Consider the following 23,448-nt stretch of genomic DNA (forward strand, 5'->3'; position numbering starts at 1 on the left):
TACCATATACGACACTTGCTGTTTTGGGCATTTTTCTTTTATGATCTCACAATTTGTAAAAAATAAAGAAAGAATTCTGTATAAACTAAGCTGCTAGTTTAGGTACCTAGCTTGTACCTAATCACAGGTTCATTTATCTGGTTTGCCTGCCATATAGATGCACAAGAGATCTGAGAATGAAATTAGCCAGGTATTTATTGGTACTAGATTAGTAATTTATTCTAATAAGCAGTAGAACCTCCAGTTCAAACTTAATCTACATGTCAGTGGGGCATTGGCTTGGTGTTTCCCAATGGAACCAGACCTGATGTGACCCTACCTAGCATAGCTGTTGATAAAAATAAGTTCCTTCTACCCCTGTCAGTAAATTTTTACTTACAACCTCATTTTCTCTTTGCTGTTGCTGTGTCCATGTTTGTTTGTCTGAAAAGTCATGGCAGCATGTCAAAGTTCAACAGACATAAATTACTTGTAATTGTCATTTCTTTCTGACATATGTCACCACAGCTTAATAACAGCATCAAATTTGTCAAGATTCCACCAGTGTTTTAAGATGTTTTGTAAGTTTTAACCCACTCTTTCATCATCTGGTTAAAAAATTTAGTCAATATGTCTCAAATTTTCTTTGTCTAAGCTTTTACTATAACAACCATTTTACACAACACTATTACCCTGCTCTTTACTGTACAGGCCAACAGCTGGCCCTCAGATTGTTTGATTCATTCATCGAGGTGTGTAACTTATTTACACTTGGGTAGCAGGTTATTTAAGAATGTGTGGCTAAAAGGAGCCCAAAAGGGTTTTTTCAAGCTATTATTTGTTAAATAAATCTTAGTATTTTATAACACTGCCTGTATATCCATAAATAAATGTGCCTTATATTATTGATATAAAGGCTTAAGGAGGGACTATCACACGTTGACAATAACCTCTTCCTTAGTACTCGCATTTGGAAATGTTTACGCTATTTCAGAATCAGAGGGAGACTTTTTAATAAGACAGACCATTGATCTGTAGCTGTTGTGATGCTTTGTGGTGTGAAATGCAAAAACTCCCTCTGCAGCAGTAACAGCATCTTTTGTTTTACCTGATCTTTACCTGATGAACTCATTAGCTGCAGGTTTGTGTTTTGTTGAACTGGCACCTTTATTTGACACTGGCAGGTACGTGTCAGCTTTGCAGGTCATGCATTCTGCTTTCCAAAAATCCTGACCATGAGAAAAACACAGATTTGTTTCTATAATTCTGTAGTTGCGAATCCTGGACATTTTTGTTGATTTAAATCCTGGCCAGACGCATTTTTAGGTCCAAAAAAGAGGACATGTCCAGGGGAAAAGTGGATGTATGGTCACCCTATTTTAAAGGATGGAAATACAAGTTATTTATATATTATACAGTGGGGCCAAAAAGTATTTAGTCAGCCACTGATTGTGCAAGTTCTCCTACTTAGAAAGATGAGAGAGGTCTGTAATTTTCATCATAGGTACACTTCAACTATGAGAGACAAAATGAGAAATAAAAATCCAGGAAATCACATTGTAGGATTTTTAAAGAATTTATTTGTAAATTATGGTGGAAAATAAGTATTTGGTCACCCACAAACAAGCAAGATTTCTGGCTCTCACAGACCTGTAACTTCTTCTTTAAGAAGCTCTTCTGTCCTCCACTCGTTACCTGTATTAATGGCACCTGTTTGACATCGTTATCTGTATAAAAGACACCTGTCCACAGCCTCAAACAGTCAGACTCAAAACTCAACCATGGCCAAGACCAAAGAGCTGTCGAAGGACACCAGGAAGAAAATTGTAGACCTGCACCAGGCTGGGAAGAGTGAATCTACAATAGGTAAGCAGGTTGGTGTGAATAAATCAACTGTGGGAGCAATTGTAAGAAAATGGAAGACATACAAGACCATTGATAATCTCCCTCGATCTGGGGCCCCACGCAAGATCTCATCCCGTGACGTCAAAATGATCATGAGAACGGTGAGCAAAAATCCCAGAACTACACGGAGGGACCTGATGAATGACCTACAGAGAGCTGGGACCAAAGTAACAAAGGCTACCATCAGTAGCACACTACGCCGAGAGGGACTCAAATCCTGCAGTGCCAGGCGTGTCCCCCTGTTTAAGCCAGTACATGTCCAGGCCCGTCTGAAGTTTGCCAGAGAGCATATGGATGATCCAGAAGAGGATTGGGAGAATATCATGTGGTCAGATGAAACCAAAATGGAACTTCTTGGTAAAAACTCAACTCATCGTGTTTGGAGGAAGAAGAATGCTGAGTTGCATCCCAAGAACACCATACCTACTGTGAAGCATGGGGGTGGAAACATCATGCTTTGGGGCTGTTTTTCTGCAAAGGGGACAGGACGACTGATCCGTGTTAAGGGAAGAATGAACGGGGCCATGTATCGTGAGATTTTAAGCCAAAACCTCCTTCCATCAGTGAGAGCATTGAAGATGGAACGTGGCTGGGTCTTCCAGCATGACAATGATCCCAAACACACCGCTCGGGCAACGAAGGAGTGGCTCCGTAAAAAGCATTTCAAGGTCCTGGAGTGGCCTAGCCAGTCTCCAGACCTCAACCCCATAGAAAATTTGTGGAGGGAGTTGAAAGTCTGTGTTGCCCAGCGACAGCCCCAAAACATCACTGCTCTAGAGGAGATCTGCATGGAGGAATGGGCCAAAATACCAGCTACAGTGTGTGCAAACCTGGTGAAGACTTACAGGAAACGTTTGACCTCTGTCATTGCCAACAAAGGTTATGTTACAAAGTATTGAGTTGAACTTTTGTTATTGACCAAATACTTATTTTTCACCATAATTTACAAATAAATTCTTTAAAAATCCTACAATGTAATTTCCTGTATTTTTTTTTTCTCATTTTGTCTCTCATAGTTGAAGTGTAGCTATGATGAAAATTACAGACCTCTCTCATCTTTCTAAGTAGGAGAACTTGCACAATCAGTGGCTGACTAAATACTTTTTGGCCCCACTGTACTTTATTTGTATATGGATGTGTGTTTTCTTTCGATAGTGAGTGAATAGCATTTTAACGTCACATTTTACACACTTTGGTTACATTCATGACAGAAACGGTAGATATTTGTTACACAAGATTCATCAGTTCACAAGTTTAATGTCAAACACAGTCATGGACAATTTTGTATCTTCAGTTACATTTACATTTTCAGCATTTAGCAGACACTTTTATTCAAAGCGACTTACAGTATACAATCTAAGCAATTGAGGGTTAAGGGCCTTGCTCAAGGGCCCAACAGTGGTAACCTGAACCAGTGACTTTCTAATTACTAGTCCAGTACCTTAACCACTAGGCTACAACTGCCCTATAAAAAAATAAAAATATACAGTTAACCTGACTGTGGGAGGAAACCCACGCAGACATGGGGAGAACATGCAAACTCCACACAGTAGGGACCTGGACCGCCCCACCTTGGATCGAACCCAGGACCTTCTTGCTGTGAGGCACCAGTCCTATCTATTGAGTCACCGTGCCGCCCTAGTGAGTTAATAAATGTTAAATTGTGTGTCCTGAGCCGCTCAGGTGGCACAGCAGTGAAGTACGCTAGCTCACCAGAGTTGGGGTTTCGAATACATCGTATCAAACCTCAGCTCTGCCTCTCCGACTAGGCTGGGTGGCAGTATGAACAACAATTGGCTGTTGTTCAGGGTTAGGGGTAAAAAGTCGGATCATAGGTCCTCATAACTGGTGCAACTGCGGCCCCTGCTGGCTGACTGATGGCGCCTGCACAGGGCTGAGGAATAATGCTGATGGGGGTGTGGCCCTCCGTGCACAGTGCCTGTCAAGTGTATGAACTCGACTCGTGCAGGTGAAAAATGCAGTCTGTACTGACTGTACGTGCCGGAGGGGGCGTGTGTCAGTTGAGAGGCATCCTCAGTCAGCGGTGAAGGGTCGAATCAGTATAGAGGACTCGTTCAGGGTAATTGGACACGACTAGACTGGGGGATAAAAATGGGGGGGGGTTATAAATTAAAACAAAACACAAACAAAAAACTGTGTCCTGTGATGGACTGCTGTCGTGTCCAGGGTACATTCCTACATTGTGTCCAGTGTTTTCAAGAGGGAAACACTGGACTCGAAAGAAAGGAAACAGCTGGTAAATATGATTGAATGAATGAATGAATGAATGAATGAATGAATATTTCTACAGGGTGTGAATAATTAATGGGTTAAATGTCGTGTGATCAGCTGTTCTCGCCTCGGTCCTCTTCAGGGTTTTTCTGTGACGTCACGGTAGTAGCTCTCCTCGTAACGGTGGTGCTGAACAAGATGGCTGTGCGGCGTCTCACGGAAGGCTGACGAGACGAAAAATTAACAGAATTTCACATAAAAACAGAGTAGGTTTATGTAAGGACGACGGCTGAGACCACCGGCAAGAAATTGCTAATAAGTTATTTGGGTACTATTTGTTTGTAGAGCTTTTTTTTTCGAGTGAAACGGGGCGGGTACTTCGGCGTCTCCGGTCCTGATTTAACAGTTAACGGTTCAGGGTTGTAACATCAGCTTCTGTTAGATACGCTTATAATTCTGTGTGTGAATACAAACGGCTCAAATAAACCAGCTGACACGGGTTAAAGCGCTGAGAGAGATGTCACTGCTGTGTGTTGGAGGTAAGTGGTGGTTTTTTGACTCTGAAGTCGGGGGAGATGTAGGTATGTGTGTATGTATGTGTGTGTGTGTGTGTGTGTGTGTGTATGTGTGTAGTTATGTATGTATGTATGTATGTACGTATGTATCATGTAAGTATGTATATATGTATATATGTATGTATAATGTATGTATGTATAATGTATGTATGTACGTATGTATAATGTACGTATGTATGTATGTATATATGTATGTATGTATGTATATATGTATATATGTATGTACAGTGTATCACAAAAGTGAGTACACCCCTCACATTTCTGCAAATATTTCATTATATCTTTTCATGGGACAACACTATAGACATGAAACTTGGATATAACTTAGAGTAGTCAGTGTACAACTTGTATAGCAGTGTAGATTTACTGTCTTCTGAAAATAACTCAACACACAGCCATTAATGTCTAAATAGCTGGCAACATAAGTGAGTACACCCCACAGTGAACATGTCCAAATTGTGCCAAAATGTGTCGTTGTCCCTCCCTGGTGTCATGTGTCAAGGTCCCAGGTGTAAATGGGGAGCAGGGCTGTTAAATTTGGTGTTTTGGGTACAATTCTCTCATACTGGCCACTGGATATTCAACATGGCACCTCATGGCAAAGAACTCTCTGAGGATGTGAGAAATAGAATTGTTGCTCTCCACAAAGATGGCCTGGGCTATAAGAAGATTGCTAACACCCTGAAACTGAGCTACAGCATGGTGGCCAAGGTCATACAGCGGTTTTCCAGGACAGGTTCCACTCGGAACAGGCTTCGCCAGGGTCGACCAAAGAAGTTGAGTCCATGTGTTCGGCGTCATATCCAGAGGTTGGCTTTAAAAAATAGACACATGAGTGCTGCCAGCATTGCTGCAGAGGTTGAAGACGTGGGAGGTCAGCCTGTCAGTGCTCAGACCATACGCCGCACACTGCATCAACTCGGTCTGCATGGTCGTCATCCCAGAAGAAAGCTGACGCACAAGAAAGCCCGCAAACAGTTTGCTGAAGACAAGCAGTCCAAGAACATGGATTACTGGAATGCCCTGTGGTCTGACGAGACCAAGATAAACTTGTTTGGCTCAGATGGTGTCCAGCATGTGTGGCGGCGCCCTGGTGAGAAGTACCAAGACAACTGTATCTTGCCTACAGTCAAGCATGGTGGTGGTAGCATCATGGTCTTGGGCTGCATGAGTGTTGCTGGCACTGGGGAGCTGCAGTTCATTGAGGGAAACATGAATTCCAACATGTACTGTGACATTCTGAAACAGAGCATGATCCCCTCCCTTCGAAAACTGGGCCTCATGGCAGTTTTCCAACAGGATAACGACCCCAAACACAACCTCCAAGATGACAACTGCCTTGCTGAGGAAGCTGAAGGTAAAGGTGATGGACTAAACCCAATTGAGCACCTGTGGCGCATCCTCAAGTGGAAGGTGGAGGAGTTCAAGGTGTCTAACATCCACCAGCTCCGTGATGTCATCATGGAGGAGTGGAAGAGGATTTCAGTAGCAACCTGTGCAGCTCTGGTGAATTCCATGCCCAGGAGGGTTAAGGCAGTGCTGGATAATAATGGTGGTCACACAAAATATTGACACTTTGGGCACAATTTGGACATGTTCACTGTCGGGTGTACTCACTTATGTTGCCAGCTATTTAGACATTAATGGCTGTGTGTTGAGTTATTTTCAGAAGACAGTAAATCTACACTGCTATACAAGTTGTACACTGACTACTCTAAGTTATATCCAAGTTTTAGTTCTATCGTGTTGTCCCATGAAAAGATATAATAAAATATTTGCAGAAATGTGAGGGGTGTACTCACTTTTGTGATACACTGTATGTATGTATAGATGTATGTATGTATATATGTATGTATGTATATATGTATGTATGTATGTATGTATGTATGTATATATGTATGTATGTATATATGTATATATGTATGTATGTATGTATATATGTATATATGTATGTATGTATGTATATATGTATATATGTATGTATGTATGTATGTATATATGTATGTATGTATGTATGTATGTATGTATGTATGTATGTATGTATGTATGTATGTATGTATGTATGTATGTATGTATTGGACCACCAGCGGCTGACAGTGATTTATGTGACTGTTTGAGCTCTTAGCATCACTCGCATTCCTGTAATACTGATGTGTGGAGATTTATCTAAATGAGATAAAATTCTAAGGCAACCAACGCTTTGTGTAAACCATACACATTACTGTGAGAAAACGGTTTAACTTGGGGGGGGGGGGGGGGACACCAGATCTGCACATTGAGCTTCATGTTTCAGTGTGTAGTCCTGAGCATTTTTACATTTACATTTTCAGCATACGCTTTTATCCAAAGCGACTTACACAATGAGCGGAACACGATGAACAATTGAGGGTTAAGGGCCTTGCTCAGGGACCCAACAGTGGCAACTTGGTGGTGGCGGGGCTTGAACCGGCAACCTTCTGCTTACTAGTCCAGTACCTTAACCACTGAGCTATCACTGGCACTAGCATTTATGGGTGTGTTAGGTGTTCTCTCAATTTAAATATTTATTTATTTATTATAAACATTAGCTGTTCATCAGTACTGTACAGAATACAAGACTAAACTCATCATAGTTTTTTTCTGAAACATCTGTAAATGTTCAAGTATCCAACCAGAAACGACTCAAGTAAAAGTATTACATTTACATTACATTTACATTTTCAGCATTTAGCAGACGCTCTTATCCAGAGCGACTTACAGAAGTGCTTCCATAGTAAACATTTAATTACTCTAGTTTAAGTAAACAACAGTCCAAGAACACAGATCTCCTCAACCCTGTTAGAACCAAAGTTTTTTTATTTTTATGAAATGGAAAAGTTAGTAAGTAAGTACAAGTCAGCTTAAGTGCTTAGTAAAAAGGTGGGTTTTTAATTGTTTTTTAAAGATAGCAAGAGACTCACCAAGAGTTCCACCATTTGGGTACCAGTACAGAGAAGAGCCTTGATGCTTGTCTTCCTCTAGTCCTGGGTGGAGAATCAAGTCGAGTGAGACTAGTGGCGGAGGTTGCGTGGTACAGAGCGGGGTTTGATTAGACCACGAAGGTAGCTTGGCGCTGGTCCATTAAAGCACCCCTGATTGTTTTTATTTAATAATTGAAACTACTCTGGAATCAAATATAAAAAAAACCCAACATATCCCCTAAACCAGAGGTCACTAACAGGCGGACCGCGGTCCGGATCCGGACCCAGAAGCTGTCCCATACGGACCCGGACCTACAGCCAAAACAGAAAGTTATTATTTGAAACCTGACGGAGCGCTTCTATTTTAACCGGCGCAGCTTTTGTAGTCTTTACGGTAGCGGTTTAGCGGATGAGAAAACGCACAGACCAATCACGTGACACCACTCAGCCAATCAAGTCTGTGCATTCCAGCCGGTAAACACTGCGACTCTACAGTGCAGACAGATAAGAGAGTTAGAGGCGAGTTACATGTGGAAAGACGGTGGAAAGAAAAAGAAAGATAGCGAACGTAGAAAAAACGAAGGGAGAGATACAGACGACTGTGCAGGAGAAAGTTGAGAAAAAGACGAGTGAGACAGGAGACAAATGACGCTCTCCAAAAAAGAAACGTGTACAGCAAAAATACAGCATTTAATCCGTGATGGAGAGACTCATTTCTGTTCTTACTTCCCACTGGAGCACAATTTATTTTTATTTTCTCTTAATTTGATAAGAGAAAGGTTTGATAAGGTGGGGCGGCCCGGGTCCTCTCTGTGTGGAGTTTGCATGTTCTCCCCGTGTTCGCATGTGTTTACTCCAGGTGCTCCGGTTTCCTCCCACAGTACAAAGACGTGCAAGTGAGGTGAATTGGAGACACTGAATTGTCCATGACTGTATTCGATATAAACTTGTGACCTGATGAACCTTGTGTAATGAGTAAATACTGTTCCTGTCATGATGTAACCAAAGTGTAAAACATGACGTTAAAATCCTAATAAACAAACAGACATCTGATTTGACAGTCAGTTATTGATTACATGCAGATGTTGATACAACTACTAGGCTATTTATATATAATATATATTAATATATATGTTATAGTTAAACATTCCGGACCTTTGCTTCAAGAAATTTTCTCTAACTGGACCTCTTTACATTTTAGTTGAATACCCCTGCCCTAAACTATCAGACCATAGTCATATTTATTTATTTATTAGGATTTTAACATCATATTCCACACACCTTGGCTACATTCATAACAGAAACTAAAGCTACTCGTTACACAAGATTCATCAGTTCACAAGTTTTAATGTCAAACACAGTCATGGACAATTTTGTATCTCCAGTTCACCTCACTTGAACGTCTTTGGACTGTGGGAGAAAATCAGAGCTCCCGGAGGAAACCCACACAGATTAACACAGAAAGGACCCGGTCCACTCCACCCGGGGATCGAACCCCGGACCTTCTCGTCGTGAGGCGACAGTGCTATCCACTGAGCCACCGTGCTGCCCTACTCATAGTCTTTATAATTAATCTGATGTTTATTTTCAAAGTATTATGGTGCTATTGGGACAAACAACTTTTTAATTTTTTAAACATACATATACTAATGAATATTAAAGGCTTTCATCTTTCATATGGTTGTTAACATTTTACAAGTTAGATTATAAGTTAGGTTATAAAAAGCTTTTACACCCATCAGTTTTAAATGTGTATTTAAGAAAAGCAATGTTACCCTAATTGGTATCTACAGTATAATCAATATGGTGGTGTAGTCGGTAGCGCTGTTGCCTTACTTCAAGAAGGGCTTGGGCTTGATTTCCTGGCTTACGAGTTTGCATGTTCTCCCTGTGTCCACATGGATTTCCTTCAGGTGTTTTTTCAGCAAATGTTTTCTGACCAACTGCAGTGTTTGTCCACTCCTGACCGGCAAAACTACACTGAACCAAACAGAATATTTCTTAAGTTTCACTGTGCTTCACACCTAGGAGAGAAAGCTGCCTAAAAGGTTATGTACACGGACATTGTTAATTTGTCCGTCTCAACATTTGACTGCCCTCCACATCTAAAACACTGCTTAATATCTTAGGTTGATATCAAAAGGTAGACTCAAAATTCCTTACAGCCTGAGTTACATTTGCATGTACGCCTACCAGTCTGCCACCAGTAATGAACCAGACAGAGCTTCCACCGCTAACGTCCAAGTGCGACTGATTGTGCATGCGTGGGAAAGTGTCAAAGAGACTGGACAGATTTTTGGCTATTACTTTAATAATCTGAGCACATGCGCTGTACTGAGGCTCATCTGCTGTCAGTTGGATGCTTTTCTGTATTTTATAAATTTTAATATATGCTGCTGTTCACTTTGCATTTTATCATTTGATAATTTATTGTCTTGGACTTTATTTGATCTAGGCAGTTTTAATGTCTAATTTCACAATGAAAGCTAACAAAATAAATGAAATAATGTAAAGGTTAACATATTTCCTGTCTGCTAAGGTATGTTGCGTTTACTATACACAGGAATATATAGAAATGAGACTTATTAGGGTGATGTGGGTACATTTGTGTTGGGACCACTATCAGCAGTGGGCAGCGTAATAAGCTTTAATAAGGTTTGGCATAAAATTAAATAGTTCATACTGATATAAAATCAAAATGCTTTTATAATTGGCTTGCAATAATATGCAATAATTATTCATTGGATGTCTAGAAGTTTCACATTAACATTTAAATAAAGAAATATTCATTTAAAAGAGTCTTCAGCAATTTGGAGAGGAACTGCATTAGAATTTTTTATTTCACAGATATACAACTTTTGCCAAGTTACAAGAATAAATTTGCCACTCACCAGTGACATTTTTCAGTTCAAATATTTGTACCAGCCTGGGTTTGATTCTATGGGTCCAGGGTCCCTTCTGTGTGGAGTTTGCATATTCTCCCTGTGTCTGCATGGGTTTCCTTCAGGTGCTCTGGTGTTTGTGTGTGTGTGTCCTGTGATGGACTGGCAGCCTGTCCAGGCTTTTTTCTGCTTTTTGCCCAATGAATCAGACCCACTGCTGCCCTGACAGGGATAGAATATGGTAAAACAAACCACAAATGAATGAATAATAGTATATATCACAATATATTACTGTTAGTAGAAGAAATAGTGTTCCTGTACCAACAAAAGAAGTCAGTAATTCCTGTCAGTAAAACAGGTATGGTGTTTGTGTCTATTAGTGCCATTAAAAGTAAAATGGTTTCTACGTCTGTCAGTGCCAGAGAAAGTGGCATTAATTCCATGCCTGTTAGTCTTAGTTAAGGAGACATGGTCTCTGTGCCTGTCAGTGTTAGTGAAAGAAGTATGGTATCTGTGCCTGTTAGTGCCAGAACAGGAAACATGATATTAATGCCAGTCTGTCTTAGTGAAGACGGTGTAGTCTGTGTCTCTCAGTCATGGTAAAGAAGGTAAAGTCTCTGTGCATTTCATTAGCAAGAAAGGAGGCATGGGTTCTGTTCATATTATTGCCAGTAAAGGAGGCATGGCCTCTTTGCCTGTTAGTGTCTGTAACATAAAGGAGACATGGTCTCTGTGCCTGTTAGTGTCAGTAAAGTAAAGTAGACATGGTCTCTGTGCCTGTTAGTGTCAGTAAAGGAGACATGGTCTCTGTGCCTGTTAATGTCAGTAAAGTAGACATGGTCTCTGTGCCTGTTAGTGTCAGTAAAGTAAAGTAGACATGATCTCTGTGCCTGTTAGTGTCAGTAAAGTAGACATGGTCTCTGTGCCTGTTAGTGTCAGTAAAGGAGACATGGTCTCTGTGCCTGTTAGTGTCAGTAAAGTAGACATGATCTCTGTGCCTGTTAGTGTCAGTAAAGGAGACCTGGTCTCTGTGCCTGTTAGTGTCAGTAAAGTAAAGTAGACATGATCTCTGTGCCTGTTAGTGTCAGTAAAGGAGACATGGTCTCTGTGCCTGTTAGTGTCAGTAAAGTAAGGGAGACCTGGTCTCTGTGCCTGTTAGTGTCAGTAAAGTATAGGAGACATGGTCTCTGTACCTGTTAGTGTCAGTAAAGTAAGGGAGACCTGGTCTTTTTGCCTTTCAGTGCCGGTAGAAATACATAATAGCTTTTGTACACTATACAGTTAAAGGTATTTAAACACCCACTTAATTATTAAGTTGCTGTATTTCAGTCATGCTCGTTGCTAACAGGTGTGTAAAATCAACAATTTTACATGAATAATATGCTTTTAACTTTGCTAACAGTTTGGGAAAGGCCTTTTTCTGTTACAGAATGATTGTGCCGCTATGTGCATATGACTGTATAATGCGTATCAATGTGTGATTGAGGCACAATGTAAACATTTGAAGCAAAGTTATTTTAGATTATATAATGGTGCAACATTAATGCGTGGCTATTTTTGGACAGATGTCACGACACCTCTGCATAAGCATCTCTTGTCAAATGTGCCCTCTCTCACACTCCTATGCACAGTTCCTTGGGTTATGTGTGTACACTCCCTCTCCGGCTCTTCCGCTTGCGCTCCATTTAATCTCTCAGCACAGTTGAGTGCCGAATCCCCACCACTAAAAATAACCACTTCAGTGTGGCAGCAAGCATAGACTCAGGAGGGTGGCTACTGATAGCTTATCACACAGCAACAATACTAAAAACAACTGTTAATGTGCAGATCGTTTAATGTAATCCCTTAAAAATGAATTGTAGAATCAAAAGATTTTATTTCATTTTTATTGGCCGCTTTATCCTAGTCAGGCAGAAATACCCTCCCTTCTCAGACCTAGCCAATCTTGTCTGTGTAGAAGCTCAGACAACCATTATCAGCACTGAGATTCAAACCCAGTGGTCGGCTGTGGTGGGCTAGTGTAACAGACCACTGCGCCACCTGACCACCTGTTGAAACATTTTGGCTGGCCATCTAATCATACAAAGTGTTTCTGCATCAAATCGGTTGTAGAGATTTCTATAATTGCAGTGTATGTAGAAAACATTTCTTAAAAGCATTCTGTCTACTTGTTGTCACATCTATTTTATTAATTTTCTTTTTCATTTTATTTGTTTGTACTGTATGTTTTACCACTGCTTTATACTGACAAACACGGACTCCAAAAGACAACTGAAGGAGTTCTGTGGTATCTGATAGTCAGACATTGCCATCAGGTCCTCCGGCTTCTTGAAAGGTGGATCGTCCTGCAGTGCATCCTCGTGCCATTTCTTGCCCGGGTGAACAGTGCACACGTGCCTGGCAGTCCATGTGATGTTAAAAAAGCGGGACTTTTTTCATTGCTCCAGTGTCCAGTCTGATGCCTGAGTGCCCAGTGTAGGTGGACAGTGGACTGGAGTAAGCATGAGCGGCCGGCCTATAGACAGAAGTGTTTGATGCAATGTACTGAGACACATTCTCTCCATCACCAGTATTAAAATTATTTGTCATTTAAGCTTCAGTAGCCCTGTCTGTGGTTTGTCCATACTCTGTCCCTTTTTGTTGTTGTTGTTGCATATGACATACAGTATGTCATGAGCACCTTTGCAGTTTCTGAGATACTTACCCAGTTGTCTGGCCATAATGTTTTAGAATATCAGTGTATACAGATATAGTAGTGCAGTTAATGCAGTTATTAATGAAATATTGTCTGGTTTGTGGCATTCAAAAAAAAAAATAATATTGTTAATGGTTCAATACCTGTAGATTGATAAGTGAACATCTCTCTTTCTTTTTACAGTAAAAAAGGCAAAGCTAGATGGACCTCAAGGTAAACCCAAATCTCAGATCATCACTTTATTTAAACTCTAAGTTGGTTGACCCATGTATTAAACTTGTTACCTGTGTCTGTTACAGAGAAATTTAACACCTACGTTACACTTAAGGTGCAGAATGTGAAGAGCACCACTATTGCTGTTCGAGGCAGTCAGCCATGTTGGGAACAGGATTTTATGTTGTAAGAAACATTTTTCATTCATTTTTACTTCATACCTCAGAGGATCTTAGTGAAATAACCCAGCACTTTATTCTGTTACTATTGTAGTAAATTAGTACTGTTTGTTGTTGGTCCTTAAGATTCAGGTAAATTTAAATTGTGTACAAGGTCTGTGTACTTAATGTGTTCAAAAGGCTTTTGTTTATTTACATGTAACAGCTGGAGTTACCTTGGTACTGCCAGATTCACTGTTCCCTAATGGCCGTGCTCCCAGGTGCATAGATGTTGCCTAGTGGCCACTAAAACAATTCCAGCATTTTCAACTGTGAATTATGGATTTCAGAAACTAAATCTAGTTAAAATATAATAAATTTCATTTAGTGGATCATGTGCAATGTTAATCTGCAGTGCTCTGGACTCGACTTATTTAGATGCTTCCATTCTCTCATTATCTTTCTGCAGCATCATTCACCATTAGTTTTAGCAAGCACACATTGGTTTTTGAGGGGAAGCTATGGTTTGTCATGAGATGCCCATAAAGTAAATTGCATTGATTCTGCTTTCTTTGTATCTGTGTATGGTCGTTTCCTTTTTTCATTTTCTTTATAAAATCAGTCTACTTTGCCTTGTTACATTTACATGTCTGGCATTAAGCAGAAGCTTTTATCCAAAGCAACTTACAATTGCAACTTCTACAATGCAAGTGATGGTTTATGGGCCCAACCGTGGTAACTTGGCAGTAACCTTCTGATCCTTAGTCCAGTACCTTAACCACTAAGCTTAAATCTTAAAAACATCACATTGTTACTCATGGAGTAAAACCCAGTTTGAATGTAGAGCTCACTGCCCTGCCAGGTTTCCAGCTGCATGTTTCTAATGGTGGTGGTGTGACAAGTGACAAGTCTTTCGAACCCTCTCCACTCCTCTCTCATAGTGAAATTAACCGGCTGGACCTGGGACTGACTGTGGAGGTCTGGAATAAAGGCTTGATCTGGGACACCATGGTGGGCACACTGTGGATCCCTCTGGGCAACATTCGCCAGTCCAACGAGGTATGGCGCAGATGGTACACTTGCTTCCAACAGCCCTTCTCAGCACAGCCCCCCCTCTGTGGGCATATACATGCTAAACCTGGCCAGCTGGCAGTGAATACCTTTTATTATTTTCCATTTGCAATGAAGATTTATGCAAAGAAATATGGCATCAGTTTTGTCAGAGATGGGTCTGAGATGAACAAAAAATAATCATGACACATCCATTTATTAAGCCCAGATTGTAATGGTGTTCTGTTTATTTCCTGTTCAAGGAAGGACCTGGGCAGTGGATGACTTTAGATTCCCAAGTCGTCATGACAGAAAACGAGATCTGTGGCACCAAAGATCCGACCTTCCACCGTGTGCTCCTGGACACGCGTTTTGAGCTACCTTTAGGTGAGCAAAGCTGAATGCCAAATTAGGTGTTGCAGTATATTCAGATTAATCCAAATGGAAGATATTGATATTATGATTAATTACATCACATTACACTTTCTGAGAGTTCTGCTGGTACAGGTTTACTTAATAACCCAGACATTATTGACTATTTATTGACTATTATCCTTTTGCTTTACTGTTAGAGTGGCCAACAGCAAGTCTTGAAGTTTGTAACAAAACAAATCATTTTGTCCTACAAAAATCACCACCTTTTGAGATGAAAGCATATGATGTATGTTGTTATTCTTTGTGGTAGCCTAGTGGGTAGAGCTGTGGGTTACCAACTAGAAGGTTGTGGGTTTAAATCTCAGCCACTGTTGAACCCCTTAGCAAGGCCTATAACTCTCTCGGCTTCAGGGGCGCCGTACAGTGGCTGCCCCTGTGCTCCGACTTTAGTTTCCAAAGAAACTCCATTGAAGCTGGGACATGTGAGTAAAGAATTTGATTGAACTGTAAACATGTGTATGTTAATATGACAAATAATGGCATTCCATCTGCCCTAGATTATCTCTATACTTATTATTCACTTATTGACATAGCACAAAAAAAATTAATAAGCTTATTTTTGTTTTCTGGACATGTAAGCAGATGACTTCATGAATTTTTTGGTGTGTTAGTTACCCTTACAAACGCTTAAATTAAATTCATTTTCAATTATTAAGCATTATTCTGGGACATGTTGTATATTAGAAAATGTTAATGTTTTGTGAAATTGTATTTTTGGAAGTCCTGCCATGTCTTCATTACATAACATGGCCCAAAATGACTACTACTGAACTGTTGAAATCTGATTCCAGACATTCCAGAGGAGGAGGCACGCTACTGGGCCAAGAAACTAGAGCAACTAAATGCCATGAGGGACCAAGATGTGAGTTTCTTCATTCATCTTTAGTCTTTTGGGCTTGAAGGGCAGAGCAGCTTTTAATTAAGTCTGTCCCTCAGACACTTTGAGTGAGCAATGACTTTATAAACTTTCTCCCCCTTAACTGGCCCATTAACATAAAAATGTTATGTTGCTTTGTTACTGGCTATTAGCTTTTTGTATTTATTACATTTACTGTTTACTGTCAGCAGTATTCCTATCAGGAGGAGCACGAGAGACCGTTAACCATGCCAACAACACAGTGCTGTGAGTACACACACTCACACCCCCTCCCCACAAGAACACAGATTGACACAAACAGGTCCAGATACTCATTTGACTAGAATATTGACCAGATTGACAGATTAAATTTCAGACCGAATTGTAAATGTGAAGCCAGGTTAGAACATTTTCTGTAGCCATACAGCTTGAGCGATAGCTCTAATTACGATTAAATGCTTACATACAGCCCTGTTGGTAGCTGGCAGCTGCAAGGTTATTCTCATCCTTTGCTGATGTCCAGTTTTACCTTTTACATCTGATTTACAGTTTGGGTTTGTGATCACCTGCTCATCCATAGTCACACAGAATCATGCATAGATTTCCTCATTGTCTTGCCTGATTTCCCTTTCTCTTGTAGGTAACTGGAGCCTGTGGGGGGACCAACAAAGTAAGCAGCTTATTATTTTGTTGTTACATCCTCTCCAGTCTCCCATCATGCACCCTGTTGGTTTTCATGTCTTCACGTCGTCTTCACCCATTTGTCTGTGATTTGCTCCTGGTTATTATCATCACCTGTTTTCATTGTACTGCACATGTGTATATGTATATTTTACAAATAAATGCATTCCATCTGCTCTAGATGATTTCTTATTATCTCACAGTGTTCAGCTTATGTTTTTACCTTTAAGGTGTATTGTCTAAGTTAACATCTGTGTTTAGACCTCGGGTGGCACAGTGGTCTATTTTGCTAGCCCACGAGATTCAGGTTTAAATCTGTGCTATTGGCCGGCCTGGTGTCTACACAGACATGAGTGGCTATTTCTGGAGTGAGAAGGTGGCAATCCCTGTGATGGATTGGCACCCTGTTTAAGGTGTTCCTGCCTTGTGACCCAGTGGAACTATACTTCCCCATGGAACCGGATTTCCTGGTGGATTGCAAACCTGGTCAGGATAAAGTGACTGATGAAAATGAAATGGAATTGAACCAGATTGTCAACTGGAATCAACAGTGGCGGCACCTGCACAAGGCCTCATTAATGTATTCAATAGTTTTGCCAAATTCCCCAACTAAACAACTCTTTTTATGGCTGTGAAACTGCACAATCTGGCAGAGTTATTCACTCTCAGCCAAATTCTGTCTAAAACAGCTTGCCAAAAAGAAGTTTGTCACTAGTAAAATGCTGACTGGCTGCTAAACAACAACAAGCAGTGGTGTGTGAATAAAATAACATATCTCCTAAAATAACATATCTGCTGTATGTGTGCTTGATTTATTCTGCTGTTCTTTAAGATGAGGATCCAGACAGTGCAGTAGATGATAGAGACAGCGATTACCGCAGTGAGACGAGCAACAGCATTCCTCCTCCCTACTATACCACGTCCCAGCCCAACGCCTCTATGCACCAGTACCCCATTCGCCATATGCACAGAGGCTCCAACTATGACGACATGCACAATTATGACTATGATAACCAGAGAGCCATGAGGTGAGTTTCACACTTAACACTCAACACTTAGTTTACCTAGTTGATATTATTTGCTGGGGTGTTGGGTTACTGCTAATGCAAGTTTTATTTCTTTGAATTGTAGACAAATTGTAAGTTATGGTACGATGTATTATCAGAGTTTACACTGGTTTACCCATGTCTGGGCATGGGTAATGTATGAGCCAACACTCAAGTCCTTTCAAGACTTATTTGCTCCCATTTTCTTAACCTGTCCAAAACAAGTGTACATTTTTCTACATTTGCATTGCATGTTGAAATAATTTAAAGCATAAAGGCTCCAAGCTAGGCTTAGAGATAAAAGCCTTACGAATCCTCCCATTACATCTGTTTAACTTTTTTTTGTTTGCTAAAGCTTTGAGTCTTCATACAGCCTGGTAAAGTCTTCTACAAATTTAAACCATCTTTGGCTCACTATGGCTGTCCTTCAAAAGCCAAATGCAAAAAAAAATCATAACTTATCTTCCTGCCTTGTCCCCTTCCCTTTCCCAGACGCTATGATAGTTTAGACTCTGCCACCAACGGCCACAGTGATCTCGATTCGGCCTCCGGCTCGAGCAGGCGGACCAGCCGCCAGTACTCCTTAGACAGTAGGCACTCGCTCTCTGATAGGTGGGTCTCTGTAGCTCTCTCACCTTCACCTTCCTCTTTCTCTTCCTGCTGCTGCTCCAGCCATCCTGCTGTGATGATGTTGTGGAGTCGGACATGTCTGGTCCTGTGGTCCTCGCTGTGCTTGCATGCATGCGCACAACTCTCCTTTATTACATGCTTATATTTCTGTATCTCTCTTTTTTATGAATATTGTGTGCTGTGTAATGCTTTTTACTGTGGTATCCAACCGTTGTATGTTTTTGGGTTCCTCTGTTTGTTGTGCTATATAAGGTCAGTTTAGTGTGTTCGACTGGCGCACTAAAGGAGAGTGGTGTGTGTTGTTTTCTGGTAGGCTGCTATTTGCCTGTCCTGTGCATGGACAGAGTTAAAGGGCTACTCTGTGATTCTGTACGTCTAACTTCAGCTACAGTAATTACAGAGCTGTTAGAAAGCCCATGCCCAGAGCTGGCAGCTGGCAGGACTGCGTGGATGGATCAGGCTGTGGCAGAGAGAAGGGAACATGCATTCAGAGTTTACTGGTTTCCTTTTGTTCTGTTCTGTTGTAATAATTATAGGAGTGTATGTAGGAAAAAAGATAGTTGCACTGGATAGTAATGAAGGTGTAAACATATCGCTAGAACATGTTGCACAGAGCTGCATTTAGACTTTGCATAATCACTTCTCACACAATTACATAAGAGGAAGGTATTTTCTTTTAGAAATTAATGATTTTTAGTTTAAACTTAAGATGTTTTTTCTTAATGAGATCCCAGTTGAAATGATCTCTGTTATCGTATTAATCTGATTTTTTTACCTTTTTTTAGGCATGATTGTAAAGAAAAAGCCCAATGATTGAAAGTCATGCTTTAAGAGTGTTGCACATAAATTAACTTGTTCCCACAAAGGTATGAAATGCATTTAGGTAATTTGCGTAGTCTAAATGCAAATTCAACATGTGTAACCTTAATGACTTTTTAATGTTATTCTGTCACAAAATAACAAGCTTTAGTTTTATTTCTTATATATGTACTTCTCATTCTTCCTGTAATACCACATGACAGAGTTTTCATTCTCCACCACCCCCATGCCCATGGTTCATGCTTTTTAATACCTCCTACACCTACATCTCCTTTATGGGTGGGTCTGAATTTCTTGGCTAAAGCAGAGGCTGTTCGGTACTCTGGCCGAGTTTTTATAGTTCTTCCAATTTTCACTTCCATAAATGCTTTATTTATTGTTATTCTACAGACTCGGGCTGCACTCAGCACCATGTTTCAAATGCTCAAACATTCTGCCTTTTAACATGACCATATTAACTTACTGATGGTAGGAATAAACAGGATGTGTGTTTGTGTGAGTGAGATTGGATTTTTGTCTTCCTCTCTCACAATCTCAAATCTTCTATACTTCTATACGTATATCTGCTTTACTCCTACTAATAATTGTTTCTCCAGTCTTGTTATCTTCTTTGTGTTTGAATGTATAGAGAGACAGACAGCTTTATAAACCCTGTGTTACTGTGCTATATTTATGTATTTATGTATTGGTGTCTTGCTTTCTGCAAACCAAGTAGTGTGATTTCTTGATTTTAAGTCTGTTCTTTGTTTTAAGTCCTTCTGTAAACAGCCACCCACAATCAAAATTGTCCAAGTTAAATTTTTGCCTACATACTTGTATTACACCATCTTTCTGTGTCTGCAGCCCCACAGGTTCCAGCCACTACGCCTCATCAGGTGAGCTAAGCCGCGGCAGCTCACAGCTTAGTGAGGAGTTCGGCCCGGAGGATGGTGAGAGCTTTCGTGGTTCTGGAGAGTTCTACGATGAGAATGACTCCTACCACTCATGCCACTCCTCTGTCAGCTATGGCAAAGGGTCACCCAGCTGGGACCAAGACGAGCCCCAAGCAACCTTCAGCGATGAAGGTAGCTATGTCAAAGATGGTGGAGAGGAAGGCGCACTTTATGAGGATGAGGATGCTGATTTGTACGAGCAGGAGGAAGGGGATTATCCCTATGAGAAGGAGGAGGAGGGTATGGCATTTGACGAGGATGAGGAGCTATATCCTCTGGATGGTACACTTAGTGAAGAGCATGAGCCACCCTACACGCCCACCCCAAACAGTGCGGCATCTTTGTTGGCACCAGAGGCCCAGAGCTTTAGTCGACCACCTCTGGAAAAGCAGACGTCTATGCATCAACAGCCACTCCCACAGGCCGAGCCTACATTCCAGCCCATGGAGCCTCGTAAAGAGATTTCGCCTAGGCAGCAAAGCTTTGAAGATTTTAGCAAACCCACCAGTACCTCTGTATTGCCAAACTCTGAGCCAGAACCCCTTGCTTCAACAGAGGTATCTTCTAAACCAATGACAAAACCTGGATTTACAGGGGAGCCAGAGCCTCCAGTCGAGCCTTCAGTCTCTCAGCATCCACCTGAAACCCCTCCTGAGAAACCTGAGGTACCTTCAGAAAGGTATGAAAGTATTTATCTATCTATCTATCTATCTATCTGTCTGTCTGTCTGTCTGTCTGTCTGTGTCCGTCTGTCTGTCTGTCTGTCTGTCTATATCTACAAGTTATGTTAGATTGAATGGTTAGATGTTATATGATAAATAGCTGTGTATGCTGTGTCTTCTGTTTATTTCGGATCTAGGTAAATAAGATATATAGCTTTATGTGTGTTTATCTGTATATATATGATAAAAAGATAGATATAAGATATGTACCGTTTTTCCAGTGTGGTGAGGCGAGACGAGCTGGTGGATCCTGCTGAGCGGGCCAAGGCTAACTGGTTGCGACTTTTCAACAGAGTCCGCCTTCAGCTACAGGAGGTGAGCAAGATCTTTGATCAGCTGCACTGATTTTTCCTGGAAATTTGCTTTTGCATCACTTGCTTTTTTCTTATGCTACCCATAGCTTACTGTACAAGGCCAAAGTCTGTTCTTCGCTTGCATGGTCACATTCCAAGCCTGCCTACATCACTCCTTGTTTTATGGCTTTGTAGTTACTTTTACTTGACTGTCTTCCTCCATTCTTTCTGTAATTCTTTTTGTTAGTATTTGATATGATTTGTTATTGCATTCTTTTTGAAAAGCATTATAAATTTTGTGTTGACCCTGTTTTGTGTTTTCCACCCCATTGTTGTTTTGTGGTTTGTTTTCTTCTCAGTTTTGTATCATTGCCATTGCGATTGCCATTCTCTGTCCTGATTGGCTGAGACTGGATAAGATGTCAGAAAGGTGGGTGTGTCTGTGCATGTGCTGATTGAGCAGATCTCCCTAATGAAACACATTTATCTTGGGGAATAGATTTAGACTTATTGCCAAAAGATTATTACAAAGATGAAGCTGAACCGCACATTTAGTTTCATTATGTTTATGGGTTAGTGACTTTAGTGAAATTAGCAGTCATATACAGCCATAAATCTCTATAACAGGAATATTGCCCAGTAAAATGACAGTTAGTGGGTTTCAAGTTGTTGGGAATGAGAGATGTAATGCGGTCTGGAGAGCCAGGAAGTGATTAATGATTAGCCTCTGAGCCTGTGTCTGTGCTGCTGTCTGCAGGCTCGAGGCGAGACACCCGGACTGGCCTCACTGTTTCTACAAGCTGGGTAAGTAAAACAGAAACTAGAAACTAGTTTCTTAATAAGGGTGCAATAACAGGTGCAGCTGGATTAAACTTTTCACAGTCTGTACTGAAATTTGTACATAAACAACAAAATACTGTCAATGTACTGTAAAATAAAAAGATGTCATGTCACTAATGAACATGCTTCTGTTTTGCACTTTTGACATATATAATGTTTTCCCACAACAAACACAGCAAGGTTTTATGGAGTTTTATGAGGCACTATTACGTTAAAACAGGAAATGGCCAAAAATGAAGCGCACAATTCTTAAATGTCATTGTGTGTTGTTTGTTTAGCTAAAACATTCAAAACATTATTCCAGCTTCACTAATTTCCTTTATAATATACTTTATAGTGGGTATATCAGATTGAATTTATTTGTACTATTGTTTAGGCCTGGAGGAGCTCTGTACAGCATAGACAGCATGCCAGACCTTCGCAAACGCAAGGCTATTCCTTTGGTTCGAGACCTGGTGAGTCATATCTACTGTCACTGTGTCCTTGCTAGATAGTTTTTTCATATTAACAATGCCATACTTACATTATCAGCCCAAAACATCAAAAACAAGGTTCAGATTCATCAGTGCCATGGATTTGTTGCACACAATCAGTGACACAGACATTAATAAACTGATGGATGACTTTGTTTATCTACTGATCTTTATACTCTGTATAAGAAATAGTTTTCTGCTGTTTGCCACTGTATACATTGTTACCTGGATTCTGTACTTGGAATTCAGCATAACTTCGGCATTACTGCTCTTAAAAGTTGATTTCCTTTCATAGAATTTCTAAATAAAAAGTTTCAAAAGCACTACACCATACATTTATTTTTATTTTCCCTCTTAATTGCCATTAATTTAAGTGTTTGAATGTGATTTTTATATTCCGAACCTTTCCTCTGTTAACTACCTTTAAATTTACAAGCAAGCACCTGTAGTCTCAGATTGTTTGAGATCCAACATGAATCACACTGAACATTCTTCACTTACACTCAACACTTAGTTGCGCTTTGTAGACTCAGCTACCTTTTATGTTACAAATCCTCAAGCTGCCCACTTGAGCAGAGTAATAGTACCAAATTGCACTAAATAGCAATTTGTCTGTTTTAATCTGACATATCATCACCCACAGGAGCAATTCAGAGGTGGAACTGGCAACTTGACAGGAATATGGCTGAAAAGAATATAATCAAAATTGAATCAATATACAATTCATTCAGAGGTTCAGCTGAAACCACATTATATACATATATTAGCTGTTATTGAAGCTATATAATTAAATCTTAGATTTACATCTTGTTCATGGTGGAGTATTTTATTCTTTTTATTCATTTTGATGTTTTACCACTGCTTTATTCTGTTCAGGTCACAGCTTACTCAGAATCATTAGATGCAATGCAATAACACATACTAGAAAGGATGCCAATCCATCGCAGGGTCTTAGCCACCCCCTCAGACATAGCCAGAATCCCAGCAGTATTGGGCTAACAATTAACCATTCCACCACCTAAGCTCCCTGTATTCATTTATTTTCTAAATAGTCAAATCATTGGTAAAGTATTTTTTTCAATTCCTTTCTTTT

At 40.4% G+C, this 23,448-nt stretch overlaps 1 protein-coding gene across 1 annotated transcript in view; it reads left to right on the plus strand.

The window, feature by feature from the left end:
* The first annotated feature begins 4,308 nt into the window (after positions 1-4,308).
* unc13a (unc-13 homolog A (C. elegans)) overlaps positions 4,309-23,448 on the plus strand; it is a 40,262-nt gene continuing 21,122 nt past the window's right edge. Inside the window, exons 1-13 of the mRNA XM_063013384.1 lie at positions 4,309-4,655; positions 13,391-13,420; positions 13,507-13,606; positions 14,520-14,637; positions 14,892-15,015; positions 15,855-15,925; positions 16,129-16,186; positions 16,560-16,589; positions 17,433-17,628; positions 19,939-20,706; positions 20,971-21,064; positions 21,800-21,846; positions 22,259-22,337. Coding sequence (XP_062869454.1) covers positions 4,634-4,655; positions 13,391-13,420; positions 13,507-13,606; positions 14,520-14,637; positions 14,892-15,015; positions 15,855-15,925; positions 16,129-16,186; positions 16,560-16,589; positions 17,433-17,628; positions 19,939-20,706; positions 20,971-21,064; positions 21,800-21,846; positions 22,259-22,337 — 1,737 coding nt within the window. The 5' untranslated portion in view covers positions 4,309-4,633. The remainder of the gene's footprint in view (positions 4,656-13,390; positions 13,421-13,506; positions 13,607-14,519; positions 14,638-14,891; positions 15,016-15,854; positions 15,926-16,128; positions 16,187-16,559; positions 16,590-17,432; positions 17,629-19,938; positions 20,707-20,970; positions 21,065-21,799; positions 21,847-22,258; positions 22,338-23,448) is intronic.

Source organism: Trichomycterus rosablanca, chromosome 17 (assembly GCF_030014385.1).
Source record: "Trichomycterus rosablanca isolate fTriRos1 chromosome 17, fTriRos1.hap1, whole genome shotgun sequence".
Classification (NCBI taxonomy): domain Eukaryota; kingdom Metazoa; phylum Chordata; class Actinopteri; order Siluriformes; family Trichomycteridae; genus Trichomycterus; species Trichomycterus rosablanca.